General features: G+C 43.7%; 1 protein-coding gene across 4 annotated transcripts in view; it reads left to right on the forward strand.

The window, feature by feature from the left end:
• LOC147903829 (uncharacterized) overlaps positions 1 to 19,176 on the forward strand; it is a 76,752-nt gene that overhangs the window by 38,153 nt on the left and 19,423 nt on the right. For all 4 annotated transcript variants that reach the window (XM_087372850.1, XM_087372849.1, XM_087372851.1 and 1 more), the window contains 2 exons: positions 14,433 to 14,530; positions 14,681 to 14,728. In XM_087372850.1, coding sequence (XP_087228976.1) covers positions 14,433 to 14,530; positions 14,681 to 14,728 — 146 coding nt within the window. The remainder of the gene's footprint in view (positions 1 to 14,432; positions 14,531 to 14,680; positions 14,729 to 19,176) is intronic.

Consider the following 19,176-nt stretch of genomic DNA (forward strand, 5'->3'; position numbering starts at 1 on the left):
GCCTATGGAACGTGTGACTGGTTCCCGCCTTAAAAGATTTAAGGTGAGGCAAGATATCTGACAATGCTGAAATGTGAGTCTTCAGCTAACTTTGGAGGACTTATGCAGTCTTGTGAGTTTGTTGGTTTTGTTCTTGGCTGCCAAATCTGTGTATATTCTTGGCAGCCAAGAGGTGGAAATGTTATATAAAAACTGTCTTTTGCAAAAGTCTGAAAATAGATAGCTCATGTAACCCCCTCTGCTATGGAGTCCAGAGGGAGGTGGGGTGTAGAAAGACCTTTCAAATGCAACTGTTCCTATGCAAATCGGGTAAAGGGTCGTGGAGATATGTAATTAAATGTAAATGTGTTGGGCCAAACACCCATGTATGGGGGGGTAGAGTGATTAGCACAAATGTAGGGATGATGTGTCATTGTTGACTTCTGGTCAACTTTGAGAGTTCCAGAGAGTTGGAGATAAGGAGTTTCTATACTTGGAATTTTGATGGGCTACGCCTGAGGAGTGAGAATCCATTTTTCAGTGTAAGCTCTTCGGAGGAATGAAAAAAAGAAAGGTGTTGGCTTTCTGGTTTTTATCATCTATCCCCTCTTTCACCCCTGCTTTCATCAACACCCGAAAAAATAAATCGTCTCACAGTGTATATATGTGTGTGTGTGTGTGTGTGTGTGTGTGTACATACATAAATATAAAATAAATAAATAAATAAATAAATAAATAAGCATAATACAAATATAAATAAATATATAATGTACACACGCGCACACACTTTTTTTTTTGGGTGAAATCTTTGATTGATTATATTATATGAGTAGCAACTCAAAATAAGGTGCTACAATTACATCAATTGAAAATTTCAGTATATGCCAAAAAGACCTCATGATCTATGCAGCGGGTCTGCAAGCAATCAAAGAAAGATTGCTGTAGAGAACGCCTAAAAAAGCCAAACAGAGAGAAAGTAGGATCACCAAAGACTTTACAATTCCTATGTGTCCATAAAGTCCATAGTGCCCAGTAGCGAACCCAAACGAAGAAAAGATGAAACTCCAGTCTGGATGGATGAAACCCAAATAGCCAGAACAACTTCCCAAACGGAACAGATGGGAATCTCGCTTGCAGGCGCCGTCGAAGCAGATCAAAAAACTCACGAGAGCACGGAAAATGCCAAAACAAGTGAGGCACAGTCTCCAAAGAAGCAAAACATCTGTGGCAAGTGCAGGAGCAATGTGTCGATGAGCTAATAGTTGTCCACATGGAAACACTCCCAAAAGAAAACCTGTTGCTGAAGCGGTACTTTATAGGCCCAAAGTTGCTGTAATCTTTTCCTCCACCACTTGGCTGAGTGATGCATTCGCCAAATAGAATCACCTCTCTCTGAAACCCAAGGTTGAGCCAAAAGGATTTTATACAATGCAGGTACAGTAATCTGAGATAGCCTCAAAGGACGAGAAGAGAATCCTGGAGAAGTCAAGGTCCAATCTTCCAGCTAGTCCTAGAGTTCCAAAGGAGGAATCGGAACAAAAGGCGAAAGCATAGAAGTAGTTTGTCGCCACAAAGGACGATAATGAGAGCCCAATCCATATGTAGTGGCTGCTAGAGAAAAGGGGAGCACAGTACCAGCATCATCTATAACATCAGCAACCGAGGTGATGCCTTTAAATGAGACAAAGTAGGAACGTCGAGGTTCCTGTAAAGCCAAGGGAGGCTGAAAGACTTTCGACCAGTGAATGCTTTCAGCTCTCAAAGAATTCCCAAGCAAAGATTGCCATCCATTCCATTGCAGATGAGAAAGAACATGCTTCCAGTCAAGAAGCAAGTGGGAGACAAAAGGGCAGCCAGGCAAAGTGCCATCAGTGCAGCCAAAAAAGAAATCCCAGTGATCGAGTTGCCAATGACCAAACGCAGAAATACTGATATGATTGACCAGAGTCCTAATCATAAGAGCCCAAGGCTGATCACCTTGCAGAAATTGCAGCAACATTTCCCCCCTGTGGGCAAGAATATGCACATGAATATCCGTGATGTTCAATCCACCATGCATCTTGGGAGAACAAATGTGATGCATCGAAAGCAGCTTGAGACTTTTTCTGCCATGTTTGGATCGCTAGAAGATTTCCATAAAGACAGACATGAAAGATGTAAGATCTGCCTTAGTGAACATGATCAATGGCAAGTAAAATTGAATATATGCCACAAGGATGGACTGCACTATTCGAAGACGAACGTGCAAAGGCCAGGTTGCCAGTTTCCAATACTCAAGCTTGTAAATGACTGGCATGAGTGTGATTGGCCTCCAATCACCAAGTGAATCACATAGCTGCTTTTTTGGAATCAGCTTGAGAAGACCCTTTTTCCATGACACAGGCATCTGTTGGTTTTGCCATGTTGTATTTACCATTTGCAGCAAGGTGAATTTAAGAAGATCCCAGAATGCAAGAAAAAATTCAACAGTGAGACCATCCCATCCTGGAGATTTCCATCTGCCACAGGATCTCAGTGCATTAGACAATTCCCTTTCAGTGAAGGGATGTTCAAGTTCCAAAGCTTGAGCATCAGACATAATTGGATGAATATGCTGCAAAAGAAGCTGACGTGTAGACATGACCCAAGGAGAAAGAGTATCCACATGCCCAAAATGAGTGGAGAAGTGCTGCACACATAAATCAGCAAGCTCTGAACGAGATGTTGACCAAGAGCCATCCGGCATCCGGATCCAACAGATATTGACGGCGTGTCTTTTGTAGCGTAAACTCTTAAAAAATTGCTTGGAAGAGCAGCCTTTATCCAAAAGTGCCCGTTGTCTGGATCGAGTCTCCCATTTAGCAAGCTTTCTGTGATCATTGGATTGAAGAGAGAATTGAGCTTGACATAAGAGCATGCTTTCCTTTGAAGACAAAGGGCGAAGTGAGCAAGCTCAGTCAAACTCTGACAAGTAAATTTGGCATGTGCTACAATCTCCCTTGTGGCTTGCATATAGGATTTGCCATAATCTCGAATAACTGCTTGCATCCGAGCAACAAAAGCCTGCCAGGCATAATCCAAACCAATATGTATCTAACAAGAGAGAGGCTGAATAGCATCGGAGACCAAGGCTTTAAAGTCAGCATGCTCCAGATAACTATTATCAATCAGCAAAAGCCTTCGGCAAGGCAATCTGTCAATGGGAAATTCATGTAAGAAAAGCCTCAATCAAAGAGGAGCATGATCTAAATGTGTGAAAACATGATCAACCAAATTTGACAAGTAAAGGCATCACAATGCTGTGGATCAATCTGATACCATCTGTCCAAGCGTGCCCGATAAGTAGATTGAGCATTATGCTGAAAGGTATAGCTCGGAAGCATGGGCTGTAATTCCTTCCAGAGATCAACCAGGCACAACTGAAGCAAAAAATCAGACCATGCTTGTGTTTCAGAAGCCAACATATGAGTGTGGCCTGAGGTGTTGTCACCTGATTGAGGGGCATTATTAAAGTCACCACAAATGAAGGCATGTTAACGCCATGGATAAGTATGCATGGCAGCCCAGATCAAAGCTCTCTCACGAGAAGATTGGGGGGCATAAACTGATGCAAATTCAAAAATTTTCCCTTGAACAAGGCATTGAACAATAATCCATCTACCATGGCGATCATTGAGAGCCACTACAGGTTGAAGGTCGTGCTTTACCAAAAAGCGACACCAGAAAAGGAGTGCTCTCTAGCATATAAGATATCTTAACCAGCAAAATGGCCTATCTGACCAGCATACATATGCTGATTATGCTCTTGCAAAGCAACTATATGAGGATGCAATTGCCTGATATACATCCAGACCGGTTTCCATTTGTGACCATCACACATTCCCTGTACATTGAGAGTAACACACTTCAGATGATCAAGCATATTTACAGTTATGGGACAGGTATGTACAGCAACTAACGGGCTGTCTACGTCTGCATTTCCACCTCAATGTCCGTGCCTTGGGATGAAGCATCAGCCTAAGGAGAGGACAAAAGTGTAGCAACTTCTTCTTCAGGAAACAAGGTCCGATTTGCAGTCACAGCAGCCCAGGTTGTCATCCTGCTTCAACATGTATCCACTTGCTTGGTACTATTTCTTTTTGTTTTTCAATAGTATGCTTATTAAGAAATGAAATGTTTTCCTACTGTTCAGTTACGGACAATGGGGACTAGGTCTAGCATTTAAGGGTGGACCCCCTTGCTTGGGGTTATGGACATTAGTGACCCACAAGAGTGATGGCCTCTCTTTGAGAGGGACATCTGGAAACCACACCCCACCTGAGTACCCAAACATGGGACCAATCAAATGCACAGATTGCATACCGACCTAGCAACCATTCAAGAGAATGTTCCCTGAGCTTTGGGTGTAGGCTTGGCAGCATGCCAAGAGTAATGGAGATACAAGATAAGACGACAAACAAATGAGCTCAGTATGGCTCAATTATGACCTTAGAGTACGTCAATAGATAGTCTAAGTTGTTAGGAACCCGTGGGTGCGATCAGAATTGAATTCTGACAACTTTGAAATTTTAGGGTTTTTGGGAGTGACACGTGGCAGCTGACACGTGGCAGACTGCCACATGGAATCTGAGCTGGCAGGCCAGTCCACCTGTCCCACACATGTGGCAGCATGCATGGCAAGTGGCAGGGCATGCAGGCCAAGTGTTTGGCCCCAAATCTGGTAGATTTGGGGCAGGTTGTGGGCTGTCCTCTTTGGGACTGCAGCCCAGCAAAAATCTGGGACAAGTGTCCACCTTCCACTCTAGGCGTGGGGGGGGGGGGGCTGAGCCTATAAAAGAAGGCCTCTCCCCTTCATTCCTCACATGAAAAATTCGTCACTTTTCTTCTCCCTCCTTTTGGATGATGCAGCAGAACCTCTCCAGCTCCTTGGGTACAGCCAGCTTCTCCCCAGGCCATTCTCTCACCTCAGCAGCACTTTCTCTCTCTACAACAGCACATTCTCTCTCTACAGTTCCAGCCCCTCCTGTCCAGAAATCTGCCCCCTCTCAGCTCTTCTAGAACAGCAGCAGCATCCTCTCTCCTTCTCCTAGCGTGGAGAAGCCACAGCCCCTTTCTCTCTCCTGCTGCAGTCTTTCTCTCTCTACTGCAGGATTTCTCTCTCTACTGTTCCAGCCCATTTCCCTTGCAGAAATCTGCCTTTCTGTGCACCTCTGGAACAACAGCAGCTCCTCTCTTACATCCCCTCCCTTGGGATCAGCATTGGCACTCTCTCTCTACAGCTATCACTCCATAAAAGCTTTCTCTCTCTAGCCTATAGGCTGTTTTTCTAAGCTGTTCTCATTCCAGCCCCATTTCCACACTCTCCTCACCCAAGGTAGCTTCAGAGGCATTAAGGACTTCATCTACAAAAGGGTCAAGTCACGAAGGGAGCCTGTATTGTCAAGTTTATCTCATTTACAGCACTATTTCATGTTGTTTCTACTATCTTTCTAGAAACTAGTGCTTGTCTCTAATGTTGGATGTAAGTGGTGATTGTTGCAGCCTTCTTCCTTGTGGATTGGGCAAGCCAAGAGTTGAAACCTGAGCTTGAAGTCCTCCTTTTTGTTGTCTACCTTGCACATATGCTCTTGAGTCTTGTATCTAGGTCCTAGGTTTTCACCGAGTTCATCAGTTTGGAAGGTGCATTGCACCTTGGTCTTGTATCTCCATTTTCAAGAATAAAGTGAGCTTGGATAAGGGGGGGGCGTCTTGGCCCCTCAATCATATTGCATTTTCCAATGATGTCACTTTGTGTTTAAGCTGTATAAGTCTTAATTCCAACTTAATTGCAAACTCTTAAGTTCAAGTATATGTGTTTGGCAACTCGCAATCATCTCATTCAAATGCCTCTGCAAAATCCGTTGTCTGAATTGATAGAAAGCACCGAGTAGTTTACATTGGTATCAGAGCTTAGGCAGTGGTCCTATACTCTGTGGTTTCTCTTGTTGAGTCTCTCCTTCATTGAGTCATCTTGTCATCATGGCAGCCAATGGACCTGACCCTCCTCCTAACCTGCATGATTTGAGTGCTCTCTTGGCAAACACTGCTCAACAGGTTCAAGTGCTGGAAAGCAACCAAGCAGAAACTCATGACATAGGGCCCCAATCCCAAGGAAGAGGCCGTGCGGACAACACCAACTCCAACAAGGAGGGAAGATCATTCTCTTCTTCCCCTCCTCGAGGTAGACGGCGTCATTGGAGTCCATCTCCTTCGAGACGTCCACAGAGACGAAGGTATGCAAAGCATAAGGTACCTCTTGGAGATAAGCTCTTCAAGTTTACCAAGTACAAGGGAGAGGATAAGCCCGAGGTCTTACTGGCCTGGATCCGAGACCTCGAGTATTTCTTTGAGAGGGACGAGTACGAAGACAAGGCGAAGATCCGGTTTGCCGTCCTGCACATGCAAGACCGTGCTTCACTCTGGTGGGCAGCTATGGTCAACACTGGACGTCAAGCCCACACTTGGAAGCACTTCAAGAAGAACTTGATGAGGCACTTCCTGCCTAAGGAGTTTAAGAGAGATACAATGGTGCAGTGGGACATCCTCCACCAACGCCAAGAAGAGAAAGTCAGTGAGTATGTTGATCGTTTTTGGGATACTTTGTTAAAAGTTCAAGCATTCAGTAGGAAGGATAAAAAAGAGCAGCAAAGGAAGTTCTTTGCTGGCCTACGGTATGTCGTTCAGCATGAGGTGGACATTGCCACTCCTACTTCTTTCGAAGACACCATCAACATCGCCTTGAAGGTGGAGAAGAAACAATCTTTCTCCAACAAGCGGAATGGCAGCAACAACAAGCGGAAGTCCCAGGGAACCTCTTCCAAGGAACAAAAGGGTAAGGAGACAGCACAGGACGCACCAAAAGAGCAAAAGTCAGCCAGCCAGCCTCCTTCGAAGAAAGCAGCCAGCACTTTCAGCTCATTGTCTCCACAACAGAAGCAAAAGTATTACTCCGAAGGGCGATGTTTCAAGTGTGGCGATCGAGGCCACAACTTCTACGAATGCCCTCAAGCTGCCAAAAACAGCAGCAACAAAGAAGAAGCCCTCAAAAAGCCAGTTTTGGTAGTTAACAAGGTGGAAGCACCTCGAGAAAAGGGAGCTGTAAACGACACCCATAGTTTGTTGAAAACATGGGGTCAGGTAAAGGATCAATTCGCTTTGTGTTTGTTCGATAGTGGAGCTACTCACAACTTTATTTCTCATGAGCTGGCACAGAACTTGGGGATAGCCCCAGAGGATAAAGGAGAAGCCTTGGAGGCAACTGCAGCCTTCAAGAACCAAGAAGAGAAGGTGTACCCCATCATTGGCAAGCTTCGGGTACACATCCAAGGGTACTTGGATCATCTACCCTTCATGGTGGCACCACTTCAAGGGTCAGATGTAATTCTCGGCATGCTCTGGCATAAGCAAGTCAACCCCCGAATCGATTATGTGAAGAATATTCTAACCCTCCAACATAAGGGTAGAGATGTGAGCATTACAGCGGGAGTTTCAGGAAACACCATTCCTATGGTAAGTCATGCACGATCTCCCAATTTGCTTAAGACAGGAGTATGTTCTTTTCTAGTGTTTGTACGCGATAAGCAACCAAGTGAAGAAAAGTCAGATCCTCTCACAAAAGAAAGATTAGATTTCCTTCAGGAATTCTCTAGTTGCTTCTCTCAAGAACTTCCTAGTCACCTCCCTCCTGAGAGACCAGAGGATCATAAAATTGACATAGTTCCAGGGTCTTCACCTCCAAATAAACCCCCATATAGAGTTAGTCAATCTCAACAAGATGAAATCTTCAAGCAAGTCCAAGAACTCTTGGACAAGGGATTGATCCAACCCAGTAGTTCTTTTTGCTCTCCCGTCTTACTAGTCTAAAAGAAGGATAGAACCTTCAGGATGTGCATAGACTATAGAGCCTTAAACAAATAGACGGTTAAGAATCATTTCCCGATTCCTCGTATAGACGATATCTTTGATCGTTTAGGAGGATTTGAAATTTTCAGCCGCATAGATCTTAAGAGTGGCTACCATCAGGTACGAGTTGTACCTGAGGACATTCATAAAACAGCCTTCCGAACCACATTTGGGCTGTATGAATATATGGTAATGCCATTTCACCTTACTAATGCCCCAGCCACGTTCAATCGGTTGATGGAACGGTTGTTCAGGAACTATAGACAGTTCACTGCCGTCTTCTTTGATGACATCCTCATTTTCAGCAAGAATGAGGAAGAGCATAAGGAACATCTAAAGATTGTATTTCAAATCTTAGCTGAAAATGCTCTTCACATCAATGAGAAGAAAAGTGAGTTCTTTCTTCCTGAGATTCACTATCTTGGTCACATTATCTCACGAGAAGGTGTCCGTATGGACCCAGCCAAGATACAGACAATTGTAGAGTGGCTTGACTTGAAGAATGCCCACGAGGTAAGGTCTTTTCTAGGCCTATGCTCATATTACCGAAGGTTTATTTGGCATTTTGCTGAACTTGCAGCTCCTCTACATGATCTCACTAAGAAAAATCTGAAGTTCAGATGGACCCAAAAAGAAAGGACTCTTTTAATGCTCTAAAGCATGCCCTGACTACAGCTCCTGTACTTATCATTCCTGACTTAAGGAAACCATTCCTAGTAGCAGCTGAGGCCAGTGGCGATTGCCTTGGGGCTTCTCTTACCTAGGATGGTCATGCTGTGGCCTTTGAAAGCCGACGGCTAAGAGATGCTGAACTTCATTATGATATCTATGAAAAAGAACTCTTAGCTGTAATTCATGCTCTCAAACTTTGGAAACATTATCTTTTAGGGATAGATTTTCTTGTAAAAACTGATCATGAAAGGCTTAAATATTTTCTAACTCAACCTCTGATCAGAGAGAGACATATGAAATGGTCTACCTTTCTGCAATCATTTCATTTTCAGATACAATATACTCCTGGAAAAGAGAATGTAGTGGCTGATGCCCTTTCTCGTAGACCATGGCTTCACCATATTTCAGTTCCCTATCATGATGAGCTAACAGCCCTCAAAGAATTCTATGAGGGAGATGCTGATTTTGCTCAGCCATGGGCACATTTGAAAGATGGAGGCACCCATCATGCCTACCACATCAGGGATGGCTATTTATTCATGGAGAACAAACTATGTATCACAAAGCAGCTTAGATCTAAAGTGATGGAGGAAAGCCATAACCCACCCTATGCTGGTCATAGGGGTATTGTGGCCACTTTTTCAGCCATGGATAAATTTTTCTACTGGCCTAACATGAAAAAGGACACTGCTGCCTACATTTCAGCTTGTCTCGCATGTCAAAAAGCTAAGTATGAGAGAGGAAAAACCAAGGGTTTACTTCAGCCCCTACCCATTCCTGAGAGACCATGGGAACACATCACCATGGACTTCATTACAGGAATTCCCAGGACCAATCAAAATCATGACATGATTTGGGTGATAGTAGATCGATTCAGCAAGCAAGCCCACTTCATTCCTTGCAGAAAGAATCTCAAGGCACCTGAAGCTGCCCATTTATTTATTAGACACATCTTTAGACACCACGGCATGCCCAAGTCTATAGTATCAGATAGAGACTAAAAGTTCACTAGTAACTTCTGGCAGGCTTTGTTTGAGAACCTTGGAACTCTTCTAAGTTTCTCCTCAGCTTTTCATCCTCAAACGGATGGCCAAACTGAAGTTACAAATAGTACACTCTTGGATTTGCTGAAATTTTATGTGCATGACCAGGAAACCTTTTGGGAGAAATTCCTTCCTCTTGTGGAGTTTGCTTATAACAACACAATTCATTTCTCCACTGGAAAAGCTCCTTTCGAAATTGTATATGGTAGAACTTTACCAACTCTACTCATGCAAACAAAAGAGAAAATCTTTGCCGCTGATCAATTCGTGGAGGATTATGACTCTGCTTATGCCACGGTTCGAGCAGCCATTCAAAAGGCACATGAGAAACAAAGAGCAGCTGCAAATAAAAGACGGAGGGCGTTTGCAGTGAAAGAAGGCCAATGGGTCTTATTGAAATTTGAGAAAGCCCGGTTAAAAACCAAAGTGGGCAAAAAGCGCATCTACTTCAAGCTATCCTTTCGATATTATGGTCCTTTTCAGGTGTTGCAGGTAATAAATGATGTCTTAGTCCGATTGAGACTTCCACAGCATTGGAAAATCCACAATGTCTTCCACGTAAGCTTGGTGAAACCCTTCATTGGGGAACCACCTCAAGAGCCCACACTGGACGATGCACCTGAAGTAGAGGACACTGAGATCTCGTTGATCCCAGAGCAAATTATTTTGCATAACTTCACTATGGGACGTCGAGGCACGACTCGTAAAATGTACCTTTTGAAGTTCAGAGGGCTCCCATCCACCGACGCCCAATGGGTGGACATAGCTACATTTCAGGAGTGTCCTGAAATCATGGATGCTTATGAGGAAGCATTTCAGTTGCGGACAACCGAATGAAAGACGGAGGGAATGTCATCCTGCTTCAACATGTATCCACTTGCTTGGTACTATTTCTTTTTGTTTTTCAATAGTATGCTTATTAAGAAATGAAATGTTTTCCTACTGTTCAGTTACGGACAATGGGGACTAGGTCTAGCATTTGAGGGTGGACCCCCTTGCTTGGGGTTATGGGCATTAGTGACCCACAAGAGTGATGGCCTCTCTTTGAGAGGGACATCTGGAAACCACACCCCACCTGAGTACCCAAACATGGGACCAATCAAATGCACAGATTGCATACCGACCTAGGAACCATTCAAGAGAATGTTCCCTGAGCTTTGGGTGTAGGCTTGGCAGCATGCTAAGAGTAATGGAGATACAAGATAAGACGACAAACAAATGAGCTCAGTATGGCTCAATTATGACCTTAGAGTACGTCAATAGATAGTCTAAGCTATTAGGAACCCGTGGGTGCGATCAGAATTGAATTCTGACAACTTTGAAATTTTAGGGTTTTTGGGAGTGACACGTGGCAGACTGCCACATGGAATCTGATATGGTAGGTCAGTCCACCTGTCCCACACATGTGGCAGCATGCATGGCAAGTGGCAGGGCATGCAGGCCAAGTGTTTGGTCCCAAATCTGGTAGATTTGGGGCAGGTTGTGGGCTGTCCTCTTTGGGACTGCAGCCCAGCAAAAATCTGGGACAAGTGTCCACCTTCCACTCTAGGCCTGGGGGGGGGGGGGCTGAGCCTATAAAAGAAGGCCTCTCCCCTTCATTCCTCACATGAAAAATTCGTCACTTTTCTTCTCCCTCCTTTTGGATGATGCAGTAGAACCTCTCCAGCTCCTTGGGTGCAGCCAGCTTCTCCCCAGGCCATTCTCTCACCTCAGCAGCACTTTCTCTCTCTACAACAGCACATTCTCTCTCTACAGTTCCAGCCCCTCCTGTCCAGAAATCTGCCCCCTCTCAGCTCTTCTAGAACAGCAGCAGCATCCTCTCTCCTTCTCCTAGCGTGGAGCAGCCACAGCCCCTTTCTCTCTCCTGCTGCAGTCTTTCTCTCTCTACTGCAGGATTTCTCTCTCTACTGTTCCAGCCCATTTCCCTTGCAGAAATCTGCCTTTCTGTGCACCTCTGGAACAACAGCAGCTCCTCTCTTACATCCCTTCCCTTGGGATCAGCATTGACACTCTCTCTCTACAGCTATCACTCCATAAAAGCTTTCTCTCTCTAGCCTATAGGCTGTTTTTCTAAGCTGTTCTCATTCCAGCCCCATTTCCACACTCTCCTCACCCAAGGTAGCTTCAGAGGCATTAAGGACTTCATCTACAAAAGGGCCAAGTCACGAAGGGAGCATGTATTGTCAAGTTTATCTCATTTACAGCACTATTTCATGTTGTTTCTACTATCTTTCTAGAAACTAGTGCTTGTCTCTAATGTTGGATGTAAGTGGTGATTGTTGCAGCCTTCTTCCTTGTGGATTGGGCAAGCCAAGAGTTGAAACCTAAGCTTGAAGTCCTCCTTTTTGTTGTCTACCTTGCACATATGCTCTTGAGTCTTGTATCTAGGTCCTAGGTTTTCACCGAGTTCATCAGTTTGGAAGGTGCATTGCACCTTGGTCTTGTATCTCCATTTTCAAGAATAAAGTGAGCCTGGATAAGGGGGGGTCCTGTCTTGGCCCCTCAATCATATTGCATTTTCCAATGATGTCACTTTGTGTTTAAGCTGTATAAGTCTTAATTCCAGCTTAATTGCAAACTGTTAAGTTCAAGTATATGTGTTTGGCAACTTGCAATCATCTCATTCAAGCACCTCTGCAAAATCCGTTGTCTGAATTGATAGAACGCACCGAGTAGTTTACACAGGTCAAGCCAACACCAGAGTTTTCAGCAGGTGTTTTCCCATGAGAGGATGCACCACTCCAAGTCCGAGAAGGCAAAGGTCGCTTGGGGGAGATCACTTTGCGAGGAGTTTGCTATCCATCAGTCAAAAATCCCCCCCCCGGGAGGAGGAGAGGACAAAGACATAGGAAAAGAAGCATTACCATTTGAGACAGCTGGGGCTTTGCCTTTGTCTTGAACAGAGAAAAACTATTTGACCCCTTTGTTTTTGACCACAGAAGAGGCATTTGCATTCTTATTTAAAGGCTGAACCATTTCAGCTTGCACTGGCATCCGTGGAGCTCGGGAAGGGCATTGTGAAGCCATGTGCCTAAATTGCTTGCGTTCAAAGCAAGCACCTGCAAACAGCCCCCACTTGAGCTTGTAAAAGGCACTCCCCATGGAAACATTATTCATAGTAACCGAATATGAATCTGGAGTGGGATGATCCATATCCCACAAAATGCAGAAGCGATTCGAATTTCCATTGGGTCGCGGTGGACATACCACCTTACCAAGGGAAGCTGCAATTTCAAGTAGAAGAGAAGACAAGCATTAAGGAAAATCCACAACTTCTACCCAAATAGGGTAACGATGCCGAGTCAATGCTTGATAATCTCGGGTGGGAGACCAAGGCAGGACATGGACCATCTGCTAGCCATAGAAGAGAGGAGAGTGCTCTAGCAAAACCTGACGGTGCTCCTCATCAGCCATGATGATCTCAAAAAAGCCCCTTGCTGCATAATGAACTTTTTTGACATAAGAACCACCTAGGGTTCGAGTCAACCAATTGCCAACATCTGTTGCAGCAGGCATCCGTCCTGGGAAGAAAATTATAATGGCATGCTTTGCATACTCCTTAATTGGATCAAATATATCATCCAGTTCCACCATAATGCCAGTGGTGGGAAGTGGACCTTTCCAACCTTTGCTGGTGTCTTCAAACCCTTCATGCATAACCTCATAAACAAGCTGAGCCTCATCAGAGTCATGAAGGGAATCATCTAAATCCATCACCTGTTTTTGTTTCTTGTTGGAAACCGACTTGTCTTTGTGAAAGGTTTTCTCATATGAATAATCCGCCATTCGAGTTAAGGAAAAGGCTTGGAAGCAGCGACGCTTTACAGGAGGAAAGCACAGCAGGTGCAAAATTGTACGAATATTTCATTGCTGTACGGACAAAATCGTATGGATTTTTGACAGTACGGAAATTGTTTTTTCCCTGACAGCAAATTGTACGGATTTTCTTGACTGTACGGACAAAACCGTACGGACTGTATGGACACTGTGCGGATTTTTTGGGCTGTACGGACAAAATCGTACGGATTTTTTGGGCTGTACGGACAAAATCGTCTCCATATACGTTGTTGTTGTTGTTGTTTTTTTTTTGGGGTGAATTTTTTGACAGAGTGTACAGACACAAAACGGGCGTCAAACAGAACCTCGAGGGCGTCAAACTGAGGGAGAAACAAGCAGTTGCAGTGTGGGAGCACGAGGGCTAGTACGGGATCTCTCTCTCACACCCTGAGACAAGAACTCTCTCTCTCTCTCACACACACACACACTACTCTTGGCTACTTACACTACACACTGACACACACACACATTTTTTTTTTTTTTGGGGGTGAAATTACACACACACACACACACACACACACACATATCAATCACTTGTTAGACATACTCCATAACCCATGACAGTTGGCAGCACTCCGTGCTTTCCTTGCATAGCTGCTCACCCATGCAATCAACTTCTTAGCCTGACTTTAGGCTAGGTCAAGGCCTTTGATCTTTGATACATGCTGTAAATCTGATTGCACTTCTATCTACAACACAAGCACATGGATCGAGGATTGCCACATCAATGCACCAGACTAGGACACTAGCACTTTTCATGCATTGTTTTTGTTTTTGTATTCATGCGTGGGCCCCATAGACCATATTTGGGTCTCCAGCTAACGATAATAGAATTTATCTGTCTATCTATCTCAATCTTCTCTCGTTTTCATTTCTTTCGTCTTTCTTCTTTGCTTCCTTGGGATGGCAAGGAAGGAGAAAGAGAATCAGGGAAGAGAAATGGTGAAAGAGATCTAAACAAGTTTTATTTGCATGGATCAGATGCCATGAACAATTTCTCTAGCATGGGTTCTATTTTCCTTGCGGATCGAAACAAGCATGCTCATTATTTTCGAAATGTCAAATGCTTTTGGACTGAGGTAACTATCAAAAAGTGTCTCTACTTGTAAGCTTTCCAAGACTGTAGAGGTTGCACTTTGGATGCGTGCAAGTAAATTTTTATCTCCATAATACAGAAAACTCTAAATTTACGTCTTCATATTTAATTATTGTCTTGTTTTATCTATAAGGTGAATCCTGGAGAGGCGGTCTTCATTCCGGCAGGATGGTGGCATGAGGTACTACTTTGAGTTGTTGAAGCCTCATTTTTTGTCTTTTTCCATTTTTAATCTTTTTAGAAAACATGGGTTTTCGAGATTATAAAGAGCCAAGTTAGAATGCAATCCATTCGTTTTATTGGAAGTAATACCATTGGGGGACCACCTATGCTATTATTTATATAAAAATTGCATGATGCCAATATCAAACTTCTTGTATGTAGGATTGGCAATACATGATTTGTTGTTACCGGCCGTGCATACTGTAGGATTTTTATACATGGATGATTGATTAGTCTTGTGTGTAAAAAACAGACCTTTTGCTTAGAAAATAATGGACTGCATAAATAAAAGAGAGATGTGATATTTCTTTTCAATGTATGCTAGAATTGAAGCATAAAACACTTGCTGGTCTATCATAGTGAGTTAACTTAAAGATTATTTGAGTACAAGAACTAAGCATTAGAAAGTACTTTGCGTAATATACATTGCTTGGAACAAGTAGAAGTAGGAGTGAGAGAGGTATGAAAGGAGGAGAATGGAAAAGTAGAGCAGTGTAGAGGGAGTTAGTTTAAGGGTTTTAGGAGGAGAAAGAGTGTTGAAGAGGACTTGAGAGCTGAAGTATGGGATGTCATAAGACTCCAGGCTTTATTCATCCACGGATGCGGGGAAACCTGTTCACAGAAGAGCTGAACACTGCCAGCAAAGGTGCTTAGTAGAAACAGCAATAAGAAATGATTGCAATGTTGAGATCTCAGAGATAGCAAAGCTTTACACTATCTTCAGTCCACACTGCCTGCTGGAAAGCTTCAGTGTTGCTGTTGGAGTGTGCCAGGACCCTCCCTTTATATAGGGGAGGAGGAGGTGCTAGAGCCCTTATGAAAAAGTGGCTGACCGAGTGCCTGACTGGGCATTTGCAGACAGACTGCGGTCTGCCAACCCCTGACCTGTAGATGTTGTAATGGTTCATCTCAATCTCCTGGTTTCTACCTCCGAACCAAGATCCTTCTACAGCCTTGATGCTGCAGTAAGCGCTGCCGTGACCTCTACACTGGGTATTTCTTTCCTTATCCTATTCATTTCCTACTCTAGGCTGAATTTGCTAAGTGCATAGCACGTATCCTAGGTGCTCTCTTAGTCGTGTACTACACGTACGAGAAAGATCCCCTCCTAAAAATGGAAAGTATGGAAGATGACACGAGTGGTCACATCTCATTAGATGTACCCTTCCAATTCTCCCTAAGACCTAGGTTAACCCTTAGACCTTAGGCACTAGAATTTCCTCCCTAGACTTTAATCGAATCCCTTTTTCTAGGCAATGACCTATAATCTAAAATAGCACTTTTTCCTTCCTATCTCACTCAATATGACTCCGATTTGAGAGCCATCTGAACCAACGTTCTTGTCTTGACTAATCCCATTGATTAGCATTCTAATTTGGGTAGTGCTAAGTATTCATGTCATGACATTCCCTCTTGCTTAATTTTTAGCTGTTCTTAGCTAATGGATAGTGTTTGTGGACTACATGCAGATATAACCACTGGAAATTTCCTAGAGTTCGTGGATAATCCTTATCTATTTTCTTTGCTATCTTGCCACTCAAATCCCTTAGGTTCACTTTATCTAGTTAATAAAATATGATTGGGCTGCAATTTCTCAGTGTACGAGGCGTTTGGACACTTTGCAGGCAGTTTTGGACTCAGATCGAGTGACATTGCAGACATGCCATTTTTTGCAAGGTCATTTTGGGAGTTTTTGGCATTTGCAGGACATTTGGGTGCATTTGGAGCCTTTGATAGGCTGAGACAGCAAGCTGTCCTTTGGTTTGAACACCCATTTTCCTATATTTGGGGCTTTTGGATTTTTTGCAGGTATTTTGCAGAGAGATCTAGCAGAGATTCGAGTGAATTTATGCTTTTGGGCTGTTGCATTTTGAGCTATTGATTGGCTGTTTTTGGCTTTTTTTTTTCAGAAGTGGGCAGTTTGCATCATATCCTGGAAGGGATTTGTGTTGTGCACCTTAATTCCCAAAAAGGGATTTTTTTGTGGTATTTGTTGCATTTTCTTTGGCAGTCATGGCCCAAAAACAATCCCAATGAAGTGTTTGGAGTCCTCACACAAGAGGATAAGTTGGATGGTACCAACTACTCCCTATGGAGTTTTATGGTTCGAAACATCCTAGTTGGCAAACACTTATGAGACTATGTAAATGGGATGAGCCACGGCCAGAGAATGTGGTTGCACTTGCCACTCCTCCTCAACAAGGAGGAGGAAGGGGTAGAGGACAAGCTCAAGGTGCAGGACAAGTGCTAGGTGCAGCAGCTGCTGCAGCGGTGGCTCCTACACAGGATCAAAAAAGGTGGGATTCACGTGATGCACTAGCACTTTCAGCTATCTCCCTTTCTGTCAAAAGGTTTATCATTCCGCACATTCGGTCATGCAAGACCTCGAAGGCAGCTTTGGGATATTTTGGAGAGTATGTTTTCAGCCCGCAATGATGCTAGGGTCTCATTCCTGAAGAGAGAGTTCACTCATACTCATATGGATGAGGGTGACTCTATGTATGAGCACCTCACTAAACTTCAGGATTTGAGAGCGCAATTGTTGAATATTGATGAGATCATTCCAGATTCAGAGATGGTCACTACCACTCTGAATTCTCTTCCCGAGTCTTATCTTGTCTTTCACACCTCATTGACTTTGTCATTGAGGGGGGATGGCAACCCTCTCACTTTCCATGAGTTGATAGGACTTTTGTTGTAGGAAGAACAAACAAAAAAGAACGTGGCTTCACGGGCTGGTAAACATGCAATGCTTTCGAAATTCAAGCCCAAAGGGAAGGGGCAGCATAAGCAGCATGCAAATCAGCCTTCACATCAGCATAAAGCTGATTGTGGACAGCCTTCTCAAGAAGCGGGGTCACTACATCGGGGAATGCAAGAAAAGAATTGCCAAGGAACAGAAGAAGGATTCTAGTATGGTTGTCACAGATTCAGCTCCTCATGCACATGATGGTGGTGATGCTTCAGCCAACTTAGTGAAAGAAGAGTATGCCTTTCTGACTTGCAGGATACTTATTTTCAGGTGGTTGCTCCAGATACTACAGCCACCTCTGAGAATGACTCTTATGCTTTTCTGACTTGCAGTTATGATCCTTCTAAGGATTCGTGTGCTTTCAATATCAATGAGACATTGAATAATTGGTACTTTGATAGTGGTGCCACTAAACATATCAATTCCAGGAAATGTTTGTTTGATTCTCTGCATCCATCACTTGTTGGAAAAAGGGTGTCTTGTGCCAATAATTTTTCTTATTCCGGTTGTGGCATTGGTGAGATTGTACTTACAGCCACAGAGGGCACAAATTTCAGAATACATGATGTGCTTTATGTACCTGGAATCAAGAAGAATTTGCTTTCAATGTCCTCTCTCAATAAAAAAGGATTTCAAGTTATCTTTGAGGATGACAAGTGTGTAGTTAGAGATAGGGAAGGTCTTGTGATTTTATGTATTTCAATTGTAGACTACCTGGCATATTTTTCGTGGTCTTTTTCAGCTTGATGTTTTGGAGAAAAGACCAGATGATGCACTTGCAGTTTCTTTTCCCGCTTCTGCTATGCAGAATGCAGAGTTATGGCATGCTAGATATGAGCATATGAGTTATGGCAGCTTGATGACACTTCAAAAACATTCTATGGTTGATGCTTTGCCTCCTTTGGAGTCACCTCCCCCTCATGCTTGTGAAGGGTGCATACTTGGGAAGATGCACAGGTTTCCCTTTAAGAAGGATGATGCAGTATGAGCTGTTCGAAAATTATGGCTCATTCATAGTGATGTCAGTGGTCCCATTAGGACTCCTACATTGAGCGGTTATCTCTATTATGTCACATTTATTGATGACTATTCAAAGGATACTTGGATTTATGGTTTGAAGAAAAAATCAGATGTGTTTAAGTATTTTCGACACATTGTTGCCAAGGTTGAGAATGAAACGGCCTCACGGTTCAGATTCTACGCATAGATAGAGGGGGGGAGTATATGTCTCATCAATTTGAGGCTTATTTGAAAGAGAAGGGCATCACACGTCAGCTTATAGTGAGGCTTACGCCTTAGAAAAATGGCAAAGCTGAGCGGAAAAATCGAACTCTTATGGAGATGGACTGATGCATGCTTACGAGCAAAAAGTTGCCTCACCAGTTTTGGCTTGATGGTCTCATGTGTGCCATCTATGTTTTGAATCGGGCTCCCACTAAGGCTTTGAGAACAAAAACTCCTTATGAAGTTTGGCATGGCAGAATGTAATCTAGGATAGACGCCAGCATCAATTTCCTACGCTCACTCTGCTCTCTCAAACTCTCTTCCATTCCCTCACTCTGCAAACAGCTAGGGTCCAGGACAACATGTCGGGCTGGACCCCCCCAAGGTACTTTATTACTTGAGAGAAAACTGAGTACAAGAGTTCAGCGTGG

Source organism: Dipteris shenzhenensis, chromosome 3 (assembly GCF_047967505.1).
Source record: "Dipteris shenzhenensis isolate YYH24624 ecotype China chromosome 3, Dip_SZ_1.0, whole genome shotgun sequence".
Lineage (NCBI taxonomy): Eukaryota > Viridiplantae > Streptophyta > Polypodiopsida > Gleicheniales > Dipteridaceae > Dipteris > Dipteris shenzhenensis.